This window comes from Thalassophryne amazonica, chromosome 6, assembly GCF_902500255.1.
Source record: "Thalassophryne amazonica chromosome 6, fThaAma1.1, whole genome shotgun sequence".
Lineage (NCBI taxonomy): Eukaryota > Metazoa > Chordata > Actinopteri > Batrachoidiformes > Batrachoididae > Thalassophryne > Thalassophryne amazonica.
Window position 1 is genome coordinate 108,494,408 of NC_047108.1, and position 18,642 is coordinate 108,513,049.

At 43.2% G+C, this 18,642-nt stretch overlaps 1 protein-coding gene across 1 annotated transcript in view; it reads right to left on the reverse strand.

The window, feature by feature from the left end:
* Nucleotides 1–15,458, reverse strand: part of LOC117512869 (histone-lysine N-methyltransferase SUV39H1-like) — a 100,228-nt gene extending 84,770 nt beyond the window's left edge. Inside the window, exon 1 of the mRNA XM_034173109.1 lies at nt 15,421–15,458. Within this exon, the coding sequence (XP_034029000.1) occupies nt 15,421–15,439 (19 nt within the window). The 5' untranslated portion in view covers nt 15,440–15,458. The remainder of the gene's footprint in view (nt 1–15,420) is intronic.
* Between the last annotated feature and the right edge of the window lie 3,184 nt (nt 15,459–18,642).

Below are 18,642 nucleotides of genomic sequence, written 5' to 3' on the forward strand. Positions count from 1 at the left end.
CTGAATGTCATGCACCTACGTGAGCTCCACATGATGCGGTGTCTGTCCTGCAGCGCTCCAATCCACAACACACGTGTGTTTGGCAGAACACACGCAGGGGGCAGCTGGATGTGCCGCCAGCAGATGTGGACATGAAATGAGCGACTTGCTTCTCATCATGTCATTTCATGACTGTATGTCTGTGACCATGTGTCATCTGCAGAGGAATAGACAGATCATTGTATTGGCTGCTTGATAAGAGGGATTTAATAAAATGCATTTTTTTTTTTTTATAAGTTCATTTTTCCGCACTTTTCATAGGACAGTGATGGTAGTTCAGTGGCAAAGTTTCTGACTGGCAGTCAGAGCTTTTGGAAAGTGCAGGTTCAAATACCATGGGTGGCTTGCAATTTTTTTTGTTGTGTTTTCACCAGCAGCTGCACGAACACAGTGCGAGCAGTGTGTGATGGTGGTTACCAGCGTTCGGCTCGATGTTTTCGTGGTTCGCGTCATAGAGCGTTCCGCTGTGCGTCGCCCGAGTTGTACTTATTCGTACTATGTGGGAAGGGGCCCTTAGGAGAGCTCTGGACTACTGATATTGTTTAAAACGCAAAAGTACTTTTTATACGATGACTCTATTAATTGCCAGAATAATTTCAATTATCAATTTATTTTCATTTATATTGCACCAAATCACAACAAAATTGCTCAAGGTGCTTCACAGAAGTAAGGTCTAACTTTACAAACCCAGAGCAAGCAATGCTCTTGGGGTAATGCTGGACTGCGGTTAAACCAGAAAATAGAACATTGCCGTAGTTCCAATCTAGAAGAGACAATTGCATGAATCAGGGTCTCAGCCTCAATCATAGACAGGATGGGACGAATTTCAGCTATAGCTCGCAGGTGGGAAGAAGGCAATCATCTCTAAGTGGAAGTCAAAGGACAATGTTGGATTAAAAATTACCCCAAGGTCCCTCACTTTGTCAGTGTGATTATGGCACACGAACCTAGGCTAAGCGTTAGCTGGTCAAATTGATGCAGATGTCTCACTGGACCAAGAACCATCATTTTAGTCTTGCCAGGGTTTAAAAGTAGGAAATTGCGAGACATCAAGCTTTTCACTGATACAGGCAATCCTCTAAGGATTTCATGTGGATGAGATAACCAGCAGTTATTGGCATGTATAACTGAGTATCATCAGCATAGCAATGAAAGGTAATCCCGAAACGCCAATATGTGGCCAAGGGATGCTATATAAAGGGAGACGAGCAAGGGGCCTAAGACAGACCCCTATGGAACCACAAATTTAATGTCACTAAGGTTAGAGAACGACTGGCCAGGTATGATGTCAACCATGCAAGGGCATTCCCAGTAATCCTGAAATGATTCTCCAGCCTATAGTGTTGAATATTGTGATCCACAGTATCAAACGCAGCACTGAGATCTAACAGCATCAGAACTATAGCGGTGTCCGAACCATTGCAAGCAGAAGATCATTCATGACTTTGAGAGCTGTCTCTGTGGAATGATATTTTGTAAAAGCAGACTGCAGTGGCTCAAAAAGATTATTCTCAGTAAGGTGGTCCATGAGCTGCTGTAGCATCACTTTTTCCAGAATTTGAGCAAAATTATAGATTTGATAAAGACCTATAGTTTGTCAATACACTAGGGTCAAGATTAGGTTTTTAAGTAATGGTTTAATCACTGCAGATTTGAAACATTTAGGAACAGATCCAGAGTCTAATGAGAGATTAATAGTTCCAGCACAGTCGGCCAAGAGTGGGCCACAGGTCCTTATACAGTGTTTGCTGATATCGGATCAAATAAGCAGATTGTGCTTTTTGTAGATGTTACGAGTTTCATCAGAAAGCCTAGTGAGATACTATCAAACTCTGTAAATCTAGGTAATCCTCTGAGGGCCCCACCTCAGTAGTAGGGTGTAGTGGCTGGGTTAAGGCATGCTGGGATTGTTTAACCAGATGTCATCTATTTTCTTCTCAAAGTAATCCAGGAAATCTTGTGCTGTAAAAGAAGAGTGACAACAGGTGGTTGTCCATGAATAAGTATTGTCACCGTGTCAAACAAGAACTTTGAGTTATGCTTGTTTTGTTGATCAAATCAGAGTAATAGTGTTGTGTGGGCCGCTGAAGAGGAGGTACTGCTGGCCCACCACCACCAGATGGCGCCCTGTTGGAGTGCGGGCTTCAAACACGAGAGGGCGCTGGAGCCACTGGGAGTGACAGCTGTCACTCATCATCAGCACCAGCTGTCACTCATTCAACTCATCACCATCATCATAAAGGCCGGACTGCAACTCCACCTCCTCGCCGAGAAATCAGCTACCTTGGAGGTATTTCTCTGCTACACTTAACTCTGACTTAGAGTCTGAACTTCTTTGCAGCCGTTTTCCTGTGGTGTTGCCTTATCTGGGTAATTGGCGTTTGGTGTGATCAGCGACGGCTTCGCTTCACACCCCAACCAGATAAGTGGTTAGACAGGAGCTGCACGAGTGTGTGACTGGAGGTGGAGGTGCTCCCTCCCAAAAGAACACAGACTGTGGGATTACTGAGTGTGAGTACGCACACTCAGTATACTGTTTCTGTTCTCTGCCAGCAGTACCAGGTCTGACAGCTGAAGACGGTGACCACCTGGGGACCCAGGACTTGGCGGCTCCGGTGTTCTTCAGATCCGTTGGCGGTGAGGGCCGTGTGGGATCAGGCTCGTCTGGATGGGCGTCTCCTATCCTCAAGCCTGCCCACACGTCACCCAACGTAACTGACTGTAGTTCCAAACTGGTTGTTGTCTGTATTCCGTTGTGCACAATTTGCAACATTAAATTGTTACTGTTGGCTTATCCATTGCCCGTTCTTTAACCCCCTGTTGGGTCCGTGTTCCTACACTTTCACAACAAATAGGTCCGCTTTGTAGCCAGTAGTCCTTTGCTTATATGCCAAAATCATATTATTATCAAGAAATAATAAAACAAACAATTAAATTAAACATTAATTTCCATTCATCACACTGTTCACAACTACAAAAACAAATAAGAAAAAAAAAAAACCACAAAGAAAATAATGTAATTAATGCACTTGATTGTCTTCCTGTTCTTCCATCTCCTCCAGGTGATATTTGTTGTCTTCACGAGTGTTGAGCTCCAACAGGGACAAAAGTATGATTTCAGGTTTTCCAACCTTTTTTGACTGTTAAATTACATTTTTACTAAAAGACAGCTGAGTTAATGTTAGCTGAACTAAATTTCTTTAGCTAATTGGTCTACCTGTTGACTCCGTAGGCGATACCGCCATCTTTGCTTTGCGTGATGCATTGCATTCTGGGAAGGCAAGAGGGAAAACAGCAGTGATGTCTCCTGACTTCATTATGTTCATGCTGGAATAACTGAAAGCTTTCTTAAAGTAGTCCAAAATAGTTGCCTTTTCAAGATGTTTTCTCATTTGTCAAAGGCTTTGGTTCTCCTCCTCTAGTACATGTTGTGAGGTGATCACTGCGCCAGAAACAACTCAAGATTTTACGTGTGTCTTTAAAAACATAACCTCTGACCACCTGGATGAACTAATTCATAAGTTTGCTGTGCGAACTCCATCATGAAGATGATGTTCACAACATAACGTTAGATCATTTTTATTGATGACATATATTTTAATATAAATAGTGAAATGGGGGTAGCCTTTTTTAAGTGTATACTTCCTCCTACTCCTTTTCGAGCATTGTTTGTTAACATATGTCTCTTTGGAATTTTTTTTCTTTGTGTGTAACACAAAGAGTGACATATCTTTCTGGCACCCTGTGGAAGTCAAACACGTCTCGTTGGTCACTCCACAGACAGTGTGATAGAAGCTAGTGTGGACTTGGGTGAATAAAAGTCTGCGGGTCACAGAGCTTTCGCTTGTCATGCCCCTGTTCTGTGGAATGATCTCCGGCATCAATAAAACAGTCAGATTCTGTAGAGACTTTCAAGTCCAGACTTAAAACACACTTATTTTCCCTTAAGTTCATTTTATTAAGAAACGGAGCATGCAGTGGCCTAACTTTATCTAAATTCTGGGTCTTTTAGTGAAGTAGTGGCCAGCGATCACCTTAGTATTTTTTTTCTTCTTGTTGCTTAATGCTGAGAAATTATACAGTTTCTTGTCTTTCTGATGCCTGATTCTGTTTTTCTCTCCGTCTGAGGTGCAGCTCCATCCAGAGATGGGTGTGGTGGCTGTTTCTGAAACCTGTCCTGTGCACCAGCATCAGTTCCTGTATATTCCTTTTGTGAATTGTTTCTGTAATTGTGTCAGTATCATGGCCCAAGCAGAGGGTTACCCTTTGAGTCTGGTCTGCTTGAGGTTCTTCCTCAGAGGGGTTTTTCTTTACCACTGTTGCTCTGGGGGTTGGTAAGGTTAGACCTTACTTGTGTGAAGTGCCTTGAGGCAACTCTGTTGTGATTTGGCGCTATAAACTGAAAATAAATTGAAACTGAACTGAAATTGAGAACATACTCTCATCACATTGCAACATCGTCATGAGTTCAACATTTTTGTGCCAGTCTTTTTGTGCTCCGCCCAGAATAAATTATCAGCAGATCTGACTCAACAGGCAGACACACTTGCACTTCCAACAATAAGGTACAGTACTTTGTCTACTATTTTTGTCAAGGCTATGACTTACAGTACAGGCATGTTCAGGATCAAAGCTTTTGTGCTGAACCATGTAAATTTCTTAAATTACACAAGTCAATTAATATTTTTGTACTTGATACAACTGCAACACTTAATACCACCAAAATGTAATCGCACCCTGTGGGTCTGGACTCAGTGTGGAGTCATGGGCTGTTTAATGTATGAACGAAGTGCTATAATGGAAGTAGATACAGCACAAGAAAGTGAAAATTGAGATGACAGAGGAAGGTAGAGTGAGAAAAGAAGTGCATGGTCAAGATCTTCTTGAAAGTAGAGGACATTTGGCAGCTTGTTCCAACACTGGGTTGGGTGGCATATTGAGTTAAGTATTGTATGAATGTTGGTCTTTGCATATTTTAAAATGCACCTTGAAGACCTTGAAGACTTGCATTAATTACTGAGGTCATGTGTCCGGCCCGGATGGGCTTGCTAGAAGTCCCGGATGAGGGAGGGGCCCAGGATCAGGCTCCATGACACCCAGGAGCGCTCCTCAGGTCCAAACCCTTCCTAGTCCACCAGACACTGTAACCCCTGGCCCTAGCGCGGCAATCCCAAATCCGGCTAACACTCCAAGCTGGAAGTCTGTCCACAACCCTGGCGTGAGGAGGGGGATCGGCTGAGGGCACAACGTGCTGGTATGAACGGGTTTAATCTGAGAAACATGGAACACAGATGGATGTTGAGAGCTATGGGCAAATGGAGCTTGACAGCAGCGGGATTAATGATTTTGTCCACAATATACGGCCCACATACCTTAGTGCCAGTTCTTTGCTTCCACTTGTAGAGGGATATCCTGGGTCGAGAGCCACACCTCCTTTCCTGATTGATACCGGGGAGCCGGTGTCCGGTGCCGGTCTGCATGGCAAACTGTCCAATCTCTCATCTGGAGACACATGTCCGCAATGATTCAGATGGTTGTGAACAGAAGGAACCAAAAGATCCACTTCCTGGTCTGGAAACAGAGGCGGTTGGTAACCCAGGGAACATTCAAAGGAGACATACCAGTGGCAGTGCTCATCTGGGAGTTGTGGGCATATTCACTCCATGACAGGTGTTGACTCCAGGAAGAGGGGTTGAGGATGAAACACAGCACAGAGCTGTATCCAGTTCTTGATTGGCCCGTTCCACCTGGCCATTGGTCTGAGGATGTCAAAGGTCAAAGCTAGCTGGACGAGAGACTGACTGAGGCCCCTAATGCAGAACAGAAGGTCTGCCATACCTGAGATGTGAACTGGGGGTCCTCGTTTCGACACAATGTCCATAGGGATGCCATGCAACCGGAAAACATGGTGGACTAGGAGATCAGCAGTCTCCTGGGCAGATGGCATCTTGGGCAGGGCCACAAAGTGATGGTGAGGATTACCGTATGCCTTGAGAAGGTGGCAGTCCTGTGACGAAATCAAGGCAGATGTGCTGCCAAGGATGACCAGGAGTAGGCAAAGGCCGGAGGTGTCCAGACGGATGCTGATGTGATGCTTTACTCCTGGCACAGGTGGAACAGGCTTTGATGTAGTCGACACATATGCCTGGACTGAGGGCCCCAAAATGCTGACTAGCAGATGCAGAGTCCTGTGAATGCCTGGGTGATAAGAGAATCTTGAGGTGGATGAACTGGAGAACTGCAGATCTGGTAGAAGTTGGCACAAAGAGCTGTCCGGTAGGACCCACTCCAGGGTCCGGAGATGCCTGATGAGCTTCCTAGATGACTCTTTCAATGTCTCATCTAAGTGCCCCTATAATCATCTGCTCGGGAGAATGGGTTCAGAGGCAGGTCCTGGATCTGCAGATGTGAATTGTTGGCAGAGCGTCCGGTTTGGTGTTCTTGGTACCTGGCCTAAAAGTCAATGAAAAGTTAAATTGTCCAAAAAAAATAGTGACCACCTGGCCTGTTGAGAGTTGAGACGTTTAGCTGATTGTATATGAGGTCTGTCCATAAAGTATAGGTCCTTTTTATTTTTTCTAAAACTATATGGATTTCTCTCCCCTGCCATCCCCTCATTATCCATCCCCGTAGAGATGGTGCCTGCTCCAGACTACCAATAACCAGCAAAAATCTATTAAGCATAAAAATTCAAAAGAAAAAATAATATAGCACCTTCAACTGCACCACAGACTAAAACAGTTAAATGTGGTCTATTAAACATTAGGTCTCTCTCTTCTAAGTCCCTGTTGGTAAATGATATAATAATTGATCAACATATTGATTTATTCTGCCTTACAGAAACCTGGTTACAGCAGGATGAATATGTTAGTTTAAAGAGTCAACACCCCGAGTCACACTAACTGTCAGAATGCGTAGCACGGGCCGGGCGGAGGATTGGCAGCAATCTTCCATTCCAGCTTATTAATTAATCAAAAAACCCAGACAGAGCTTAATTCATTTGAAAGCTTGTCTCTTAGTCTTGTCCATCCAAATTGGAAGTCCCAAAAACCAGTTTATTTGTTATTATCTATCGTCCACCTGGTCGTTACTGTGAGTTTCTCTGTGAATTTTCAGACCTTTTGTCTGACTTAGTGCTTAGCTCAGATAAGATAATTATAGGGGCGATTTTAACATCCACACAGATGCTGAGAATGACAGCCTCAAACGCATTTAATCTATTATTAGACTTTGGCTTTGCTCAAAAAGTAAATGAGTCCACCCACCATGTAATCATATCTTAGATCTTGTTCTGACTTATGGTATGGAAATAGAAGACTTAACAGTATCCCTGAAAACTTCTGTCTGATCATTTCTTAATAACATTTACATTACTCTGATGGACTACCAGCAGTAGGGAATAAGTTTCATTACACTAGAAGTCTTTCAGAAAGCGCTGTAACTAGGTTTAAGGATATGATTCCTTCTTTATGTTCTCTAATGCCATATACCAACACGTGCAGAGCTACCTAAACTCTGTAAGGGAGATAGAGTATCTCGTCAATAGTTTTACATCTCATTGAAGACAACTTTGGATGCTGTAGCTCCTCTGAAAAAGAGAGCTTAAATCAGAAGTGTCTGACTCCGTGGTATAACTCGCAAACTCGTAGCTTAAAGCAGATAACCTGTAAGTGGGAGGAAATGGCTCACTAATTTAGAAGATCTCACTTAGCCTGGAAAAGAGTCTGTTGCTCTATAAAAAAGCCCTCCGTAAAGCTAGGACATCTTTCTACTCATCACTAATTGAAGAAAATAAGAACAACCCCAGGTTTCTTTTCAGCACTATAGCCAGGTGACAAAGAGTCAGAGCTCTATTGAGCTGAGTATTCCATTAACTTTAAGTAGTAATGACTTCATGACTTTCTTTGCTAACAAAATTTTAACTATTAGAGAAAAAATTACTCATAACCATCCCAAAGACGTATCGTATCTTTGGCTGCTTTCAGTGATGCCGGTATTGGTTAGACTCTTGTCTCTCCGATTGTTTGTCTGAGATTTCATTAGTTACTTCATCCAAACCATCAAACATTTTATTAGACCCCATTCCTACCAGGCTGCTCAAGGAAGCCCGCAGCGGGACTGGGTGCTTGATTCCTGAAGCACAAGCTGCTCGGATCACCTCCTCAGATTGGAGTGACGAACTCCCCCACCCCACACACACACACACACACACACACACAAAAAGAAAGATCATTTTTGTGGAGATCGGGTTTGCAATCAAGATTTCCTGCAGTAATTGAGCCATAAACTGAAATCCATCAACTACTTAAACTGAAAACACATACTCAACAAAAATATAAATGCAACACTTTTGGTTTTGCTCCCATTTTGTATGAGATGGACTCAAAGATCTAAAACGTTTTCCACATACACAATATCACCATTTCTCTCAAATATTGTTCACAAACCAGTCTAAATCTGTGATAGTGAGCACTTCTCCTTTGCTGAGATAATCCATCCCACCTCACAGGTGTGCCATACCAAGATTCTGATTAGACACCATGATTAGTGCACAGGTGTGCCTTAGACTGCCCACAATAAAAGGCCACTCTGAAAGGTGCAGTTTTATCACACAGCACAATGCCACAGATGTCGCAAGATTTGAGGGAGCGTGCAATTGGCATGCTGACAGCAGGAATGTCAACCAGAGCTGTTGCTCGTGTATGAATGTTCATTTCTCTACCATAAGCCGTCTCCAAAGTCGTTTCAGAGAATTTGGCAGTACATCCAACCAGCCTCACAACTGCAGACCACGTGTAACCACACCAGCCCAGGACCTCCACATCCAGCATGTTCACCTCCAAGATCGTCTGAGACCAGCCACTCGGACAGCTGCTGAAACATCGGTTTGCATAACCAAAGAATTTCTGCACAAACTGTCAGAAACCGTCTCAGGGAAGCTCATCTGCATGCTCACTGTCCTCATCGGGGTCTCGACCTGACTCCAGTTCGTCGTAACCGACTTGAGTGGGCAAATGCTCACATTCGCTGGCGTTTGGCACGTTGGAGAGGTGTTCTCTTCACGGATGATGCGAAGGAGATGTGTTGCACTGCATGAGGCAAATGGTGGTCACACCAGATACTGACTGGTATACCCCCCCAATAAAACAAAACTGCACCTTTCAGAGTGGCCTTTTATTGTGGGCAGTCTAAGGCACACCTGTGCACTAATCATGGTGTCTAATCAGCATCTTGATATGGCACACCTGTGAGGTGGGATGGATTATTTCAGCAAAGGAGAAGTGCTCACTATCACAGATTTAGACTGGTTTGTGAACAATATTTGAGGGAAATGGTGATATTGTGTATGTGGAAAAAGTTTTAGATCTTTGAGTTCATCATACAAAATTGGAGCAAAACCAAAAGTGTTGCGTTTATATTTTGTTGAGTATATATATATATTTGAATGATATTCACGTTTTGTGAGACCTGCAATCAGTTTTGGGAGATATGTTTCAGTATTCACATTTTGCAATTAGCGGTTTGCGAATAAGTCACGATTTGCAGCTGATTCACGTTTGGGGGTTAACGTGTGACAGTTTGGGCTCCATGAACTGCCACAGGAACCACCACGAATGCTGTCATGCTCTATTAAGGATCAACCCATTAATCAAGACGTATCAACACACTCAGTTGTGAACTCCACGTCATGAGGGGAAATGACGGTGGTGCGTGACATTCGTGGAAGATTTTTTTGATAGCAAAAACATGCTCCACGAATATCTCACACAGACAAACACTGCTAAGAGACCTATTCAGATGCGTTAAGTCCCATTAAGAATGTCAGGAATGTGCCACGAATGACAGAAAAGTGACATTCGGAACGCCCACTTTTCCCCATTGCCTGCTTTGAGCCACTGGAGATAGCCCTTTGGTGTAGTCAAATGGTGAGTGTCTCGAAAGGAGGCCATGAGCGTATTGTCTTTTTATGGTGATGGCCTCTTGTGTTATGTAGCAAGCTGAAGTCCAGATTGAAAAGACGTTCCTGCTAGCTTGGCTAGCGGGGAATTCCTCTTTGGCTGACCTGGTACACTCTTGGTCTCGAGTGCGAGCAATCCGGTGTTCGAATCCCACCGCCATCCCTGCCACAAAAATAAGTCATCTGGTCACATTTATTCTATTCTATTCTTCATGTACGAGCTCTGTTAAAATTCTTGGGAACATCTCTGATTATAAATTAAATTTTTTTAAGAGTGAGTTCATGCTCATCAATGCTGCAACCACAGTCTATCCTCTGTTAAACTTAGTATTTGGCGGCCAGATAAACTGTGCACCCCAAGTTTTTTAAATCTTTTTTCTGTGCCTACCTGTTCATATGCCAAAACATTTTTCCCCCCACTCACTGTATAACTCAATCTCCCACTTCATATGGAATAAGTAAAACCCTACAACTCCTAGGAACATTTTACAAAAGTCCAAACACCAAGGCTGTCTTGCACTGCCTAACTTTTTATACCACTGCAGGCAGACATTAACGCTTGTCCGATTGTCCGGGACAAGTGTAAAATGTGATCGGACAAGCAGTATAATCTAAATCGTTGTCCGACCGGACAAGTTCAAATTCTTTATTTTCATCGCTCGGAACCAAAATACCTGACCGTCGCTTTTGTTTTTTCTTATTTACATCACGTCTTGTCTCGCACCTCACGAGAAAGCGTCTTCGGTTTTTCCCCGCCACTTTCCACGGAGCGGACAATTGGAAAACATGATATCAATGTGTGTGTGAGATCACTGTATGGAGTGTGCGTTCGTAGCATCTTCTTGTGAGATGCTGTGGCAGGAAACATTAGATAACGAACATCGCATCGATTAACACGACTTTTGAAGAATATATTGAACAGAATGTCTTTTCTAAAGCCTCCGAAACCGGGCCAGATACCAGGGAAAGTGGCAGTCAAACACAAAGCATCAAACCCTGCAAGTGTAGAAGCTTCAAAGAAGAAGTATGAAGAGAAAGGAAAAGAGAGGACGTTTGTGAGTAGCTGGACACAGGATTATCCGTGGCTGGGGCACAAGGAAGAGGACAACACAATATACTGCCGTGTCTGTCAGGATTTTCCTTCAATTGTGGACCAGTAAGTCATTTTTTAAATGTTGAAATAAAAGAATTTGATTTGCTTTATAAAATACATACTGGCAAATGATCATGCACTGAACAGTGATGAATTCAGAAAACACACAGGAGAGAAGTAGATGCATATCGGCATTTACCAATTATTTTAATTTTTTCCCCAATTATGAACAATCGTAGGAGAGAAACATTATCAGCTATGTCTTGGATAACAGATTAAAAGGCGAGAGGCTATGCATGCAATATGTAAGAAAATGTATTTTTTGGAAATTGAATTTTACTACCCACACAGGAGAGTGACAGTATTAACTTTTTCATGAAGTGATATGTCACAGCAAAGTAGATGTGATAATATTTAATCTGAATCTCAGTCCCAGAAAATGTTTAAATGTAATGATTTTCTATTTCAGCTGCAATTCTTATGTTGGAATATTAAAGTTAAAGTACTTACAAACCAAAGAAGTATGGCAGGTTTTTATTAGGTAACAAGTCAGAGCAAAGTATATGTGATAAATATTTAATTTGAATCTCACTCACGGGTCATCCGGACAACCAGCTTTTCCTATAGGACAAGTAAACTACCAGGGTTACTTGTCCTATGGACAAGTACACTAAAAAGCTTAATGTCAATGCCTGTATTGGGCTGCAAACATTTGTAGCTTATTACACTGGTGTTACTCCAAGAGTCAACCTCCATGGCTGCAGATTGAGAGGAACGTGTAAATCCTCATCTCCATTCTCCCCCCTGTGTTTACCCTTGGTGTGTTCACCTTTAACGTACTCCATTAATATCATTGTTCTCTGGACCAAATTCAGACGTTATTTTGGCTTCCAGGACACACCCCTTTCATCACCCATATGCTCCAACCCCCTTCTCCCTTCCTCTGTTGATGTTGCCGCATTTGCAGTTTGGAAAGACCATGGCATCGTCTCTGTGAAGCATCTCTACACTGAGGGAACGTTTGCCTCCTTCGACAAGTTAACACGTGTTTAATTTGCAGAGGTCCCATTTTTTCCAGCTACTTACAGATACGAAGCTTTGTTTGCAATTACTCCCCTGACTTCAGAGTTACCCTCCTCCACCCTGGTTGACAATATTCATCCCGATCTTAAAAGATACCATCTCACAGCGATATGACACAATCATCATGTGCCAATCCCCAATTCCGTCTGGTCGGAGGAGCTTCGTGTGAAGAATGAACCTGTCTTTCTCTCACTCTCAGTTGTCACATCCACCAACATCCAGCCCTCACTCTTAATAGCAGCATATTACCCAAAATGTTTTGTTTTATATTCCAGTCTGTCATGGACTTCCCCCCAAATGGTGGCAGTAATGCATATCATAACTGTTTGCACAACTGCTAAAACAGAAGAAAAAGAATTCCCGGTAACTGAGACCACATCCAAACAATCACCACTCAATCTGAAGCTGCTGTCGACAGCTGAACACCACATTTTTCCCCAACCTGGCAGTTCTTCAAATTGATCTTGGTTCACAATAATCTGGATATACTTTTTCTTCACTGCAAAGAACCTAACAATAGTTAAGGACAGACGGCATCACTGCCCTCACATGGGCAGGAGGGGAACTGATTGAGCTAAAAGGCCAATGATCCCAAACACAAATCAGAACAGCAGGCTAACATCAAGCTTCTGGAATGGCTATCCCAAAGGTCCGACCGCAATCTGATTGAAAATGTGTGGACTACAATTAAAAGCCGGGTCCATGCCAGGAAACAAACCAGTTTAAATGAACTCTAATTCTGGCAAGAAGACTGGTCAAACAGCCAAGCAAAATATGAAAAACAAGGACAAAAAAAAAAAAAAAAGCAATGGGGATAACACCAGGACAGAATGGCAGAAGTGTGCAACTCATGCACACAAATAAATGGCCTGTAATCGTATAAAGCCGCGATTCACACGTGCAAATAAATGGCCTGTAATCGTATAAAGCCGCGATTCACACGTGCAAATAAATGGCCTGTAATCGTATAAAGCCACGATTCACACGTACAAATAAAGGGCCTGTAATCATATAAAGCCACAATTCACACATACAAATAAAGGGCCAGCAATCATATAAAGCCGCGATTCACATGTGCAAATACATGGCCTATAATCATATAAAGCCACGATTCACACGTACAAATGAATGGCCTGTAATCATACAGAGCCGCGATTCACATGTGCAAATAAATGGCCTGTAATCGTATAAAGCAGCGATTCACACGTACAAATAAATGGCCTGCAATCATATAAAGCCGCGATTCATGTGTGCAAATAGATGGCCTGTAATGGTATAAAGCCATGATTCACACATGCAAATACATGGCCTGTAATCGTATAAAGCCATGATTCACACGTACAAATAAATGGTCTGTAATAGTATAAACCCGCGATTCACGTGTACAAATGAACGGCCTGTAATCATAAAGAATAATCAACACACAAATCGTGTAGAAGGGAACGCTGTTGTCATTTACTTCTGACTTCCCGCACATGCACACAGACTGGTAAGCAGAAAACTCCAGATTCCAAGCAGATGTGCTGAGAAAAGGCACCGAAAGATGACTTCAGACTACTTATCAACTCTTGATCCCAAAGATCGAAAGCAATATTGTGAGAAATTAAATTTAAGATGACAACCATTAAGGCTTTCAAGTCTTTGGAAGCATATAACTATTTTATCAGTGATCAAGTGAGGGAATGCCGTGGCTGCAGATGTTGATGCTGTCTTTGTTCTTTTTACGGTCTGGTCCCATCTTTGTGGGACCATTGCAGCAGCAGGATGGGCCTTGAAGTTGAGGGACTTTTTAAATGCAGTCCAAAAACCACAATCACGCACAGCCTGTCCGGTGTGCGTCTGTGCGTCATTAAATGCAGCAGTTCTGAGTGTGTGCACTGTGCACTCAGTGCAAGGTTGAAAAAATCGGGGAGATGGATACCCTCTCTGCTTTTGGGATTGGGCTTAAAACTTTCCTTTTCGCTGAGGCTTGTGGTTGGGGCTGGATCGGGTGACCCTGGACCATCCCTTGGTTATGTTGCTTTAGACGTAGACTGTGTTTCATAATTATTGTATGTGGAGCGCCTTGGGGCAACTGTTTGTTGTGATTTGGCGCTATACAAGAAAAAAGTTGATTGATTGATTGATATCACACACACACACACACACACACACACACACACACACACACACACACACACACACACACACACACACTTCCAGCAGACCAGTTCGAACTGAACCACGGGTTCCTGGACAGTCACCTCTGAGCTTTGTCTCGCTGGCTTCATTTCTTCCGCAGCTTACAGTCATTTTGTCACCGGTGAGTCCAACTTTTCACTTTGTGTTTTTCCGTTTGTCTGCAAAATAGTTCTTTTGCGCGCTGGCCTTCTGCGTAAATGCTCGTCTTTAGGAATGTTAAACTGTGATTTTAAAAGAATGAACCGAAAATCAGATCGTTGTTTGTTCGAAGCCCTCATAATAACTTCAGTTTATCGCCTACATGTGGAGCTGTACAGTGGAAACCAACGGAAAACGAAAAATATAGGTTTAAAGTGATGTGTTGGAACACAGGGTGAAGTCATGTGATCCCATCTTGTACTGGATACAATTCTGAGCCAAACCACATGCGATCCTTGAGACTAGATGCTTGTAAAGTGAGTCTTTAAAACAGTTTGTCATCCATCTGGATGTGTGTTTTGTTTTATTGTTTTTGGTTTTTTTTACGCACGGCTCTGAGCTCATCTGTCAGCGTGTGATGGATCACCGAGTGCACGTTTTGAACGGTGACATCTCCAAATATTACGCGCACTCGGTGTCTGAATAAGCGTTTTCTGCCCCCCTGCACCGGCGCGTGACATCATCGCGATGCCTCCGATTCACACGTACAAATAATGTGAGTTTAGGAAAATAAATCGTCTTCTGGACCAGAATCAGTGGTTTCACTTCAATGTATTTTTCAGTGTTTGATTTAACGCACAAACTCGGTTTGCGTCCAGCTGAACTAAGCAAATTCAATCTTCACACGAGGGGAAAAACAGTTTACTTTATAGTAGATCAGAAAACCAAACGAGACACGAACATTAATCTGCTTTTTGAGCAGTTTTTCTCGTAAAAAAACAACGCACAAATTAACGATTTGATTACTTGTCGAACACTGACGTAAACTGCACGTGCACAATGTGCGTGTTATTTCAGGCCGCTAGCAACAAACGACGTTAAACAAACACAATTTAACGATTAATCTTTCAAAACCGACAAAACTCACCGTTTAAACTTTCCGCCATGTTTCCTGCGCTGCCGCCAAAAAAACGGACAGATTAGATTGGTGAGAAAACCGCCGCGCAACAGACAACACGGTCTGCTGATTGGGCAACATTCACGTGACAGGTCTGGGATTGGTTCTCGTTCAGACATGACTAGAGCGGATAAGGGCTTATTCCCGCAGTATTTTCCTCCGCCATGTTGGACAAGTAACAGTCAGGAGTTCGAGTAGATTTCATTTGTTTGACATTTGAAACATAAAACCGTGTAGTATCATTTATAAAAACAAACCCCCCGTAGCAAGTGAAAATATGAAAAATTAAATTTCAATTAAAAAGGGTTTAATTAAAAGTGTTTAATTTAAATTATCCATCCATCCATTTTCTTTCGCTTTATCCGGAGTCGGGTCGCGGGGGCAGCAGCTCAAGCAAAGCCGCCCAGACCTCCCGATCCACACACACCTCCCCCAGCTCCTCCTGGGGAACCCCAAATAATTTTGGTTTCATGCATTTCTTAATTTCTTTCCGCTTTAAAAATGATCATATTCTAATCCAGTTACATTTTTTCCGCAAATCTGATTGGTTATTCATGTGAGCTTTCAGACCGGGGGCGGAGTTAGCTTATTTTTAGGGGTGCTCAAGCACCCCTAAATATATTTTAAGCACCCCTAATATGTATACGAGGTCTGTGATGAAAAAAGCGGTCCTTTTTATTTTTTTCAAAAAATAAATGGATTTGATTCATATGTTTTTACGTCAGACAAGCTTGAACCCTCGTGTACATGCGTGAGTTTTTTCACGAGTGTCGGTGACGTCATTCGCCTGTGGGCAGGCCTTGAGTGAGGAGTGCTCCACCCCGCCCGTCGGAATCTCTTTGTCTGAATAGCCGCTGCGGACGGCGCGCGTTGCTTTATCAACATTTTTTCTGGACCTGTGAGGAATATCCGAGTGGACACTATTCGAGAAATTAAGATGGTTTTCGGTGAAAAGTTTAACGGCTGATGAGAAATTATGGGGTGTTTCTGTCAGTGTAAGGCCTTCCCACGGAGCGGGACGTCGCGCAGCGCTTCCAGGCACCATCGTCGGCCTGTTTCGACCTGAAAACATCCTAATTTAAGGCTTAATTCACCCAGGACGTCGTGAGAGAACAGAGAAGATTCAGAACAGGCCGGCATGAGGACTTTATGCGGACATTCCACTGTTTAAGGACATTTTTTAATGAAAGACGTGCGCGCAAATTCGCCGAGTTGTTTCCGTGACGACTCAGCGAATCTGTGTGCGCCGCGACAGGAGAAACACCTCCATGTTGAAAACCATTTGTAAAATTCAGGCGGCTTTTGATGGCTTTCAACAAGTGAGTAAGAGAAATTGTTTAACAGCTTGGGCATGTTCCAACTTGCCCGTTAAGGTTTCCAACGGAGGTGTTTTTACTGTCGCTACCCCCCGTGGTCGGTCCGGCCCGATATGCGACTCTGCCTGCACGTTCTTTCATTACAAAATGTCCGTTAACAATGGAATGTCTGAATAAACTCCTCATGCCGACTTCTTCTGAAAGTTCTCTGTTCTCTGACGACTTACTGGGTCAACAGAGCCTGAAATGTGGAAGTTTTCAACTTGAAACGGTGAGACGCTGCCGCCTCGAAACGCAGATTGCCGTTAGGCGCCGTGGGCCGTCCTTAAAGCGACACTACCAGACCAAAATCTCTCATCAGCCGTTAAAATTTTTACCGAAAACTAGCTGAATTTATCGAATGGTGTCCACTCAGTTGTGCCTTACAGTTTTTGAAAAAATTTTTATCAAACAAAGCAGCAGTCTCTGAGCCATTCCTAAACAATGAAAAAAATCGACGAGAGGGTGGGCGACTCCTCACTCAAAGACTGCCCACAGGCGAATGACCTAACAGACAGGCGTGAAAAAACTCTGGCATGCCCACGAGGGTTCGAGCATGTCTAATGTAATCACACGTGATTCAAATCCATATGGTTTTTGAAAAAATAATAAGGTCCGTTACTTTTATCACAGACCTCGTGTACATATATATATATGTGTGCTTCTATACTACTATTTTTTTAAACAACCTATTTCAAGCATTATGCCAAAATATGTATTACAAAAACACAGTAATTTGATCATCTCCCCTTCTTGGGCAAATGGTTCAATCCACGAAGCGCACCTACATTCATCTATCTCTCTGCTCTGGCAGTGTGTCGCGTGTGTGTGCTGCTGGGGTGGCGTTCATTTAGCAGAGGTGCTGTCCTGTGAGTGCTGGTGGTAACCTCGCCCAGCCGCGCTGTCAAGTGATTACCAGGCGACTGTCACATTTGCGAGGTATTTATTCACAGTTTATGTCTCTGAATGTGAAGAGCAAGTGCAACTTTCTGAAAAGTGCTTATTTTACTCACCTGGCTACCTATCGCTAAACACAGTATATTGCTCTATAAATTAGTGCACACTGTGCGTGGTCAAATGTACTTGTAAGATTGATTCAGTGTTCAATCAATCAATCAATTTTTTTATATAGCGCCAAATCACAACAAACAGTTGCCCCAAGGCGCTTGTAAGGCAAGGCCATACAATAATTATGTAAAACCCCAACGGTCAAAACGACCCCCTGTGAGCAAGCACTTGGCTACAGTGGGAAGGAAAAACTCCCTTTTAACAGGAAGAAACCTCCAGCAGAACCAGGCTCAGGGAGGGGCAGTCTTCTGCTGGGACTGGTTGGGGCTGAGGGAGAGAACCAGGAAAAAGACATGCTGTGGAGGGGAACAGAGATCGATCACTAATGATTAAATGCAGAGTGGTGCATACAGAGCAAAAAGAGAAAGAAACAGTGCATCATGGGAACCCCAGGCAGTCTACATATAGCAGCATAACTAAGGGATGGTTCAGGGTCACCTGATCCAGCCCTAACTATAAGCTTTAGCAAAAGGAAAGTTTTAAGCCTAATCTTAAAAGAAGAGAGGGTGTCTGTCTCCCTGATCTGAATTGGGAGCTGGTTCCACAGGAGAGGAGCCTGAAAGCTGAAGGCTCTGCCTCCCATTCTACTCTTACAAACCCTAGGAACTACAAGTAAGCCTGCAGTCTGAGAGCGAAGTGCTCTATTGGGGTGATGTCTTTTTTTTCAACTAAATCCTCTTGTCAGCTACTAAATGGTGCTGGCCCTTTGATCTATGTACACAGATCTGACCTTAAATGCTTAGTTAAGGTCCTTAACTAAGCATTTCAG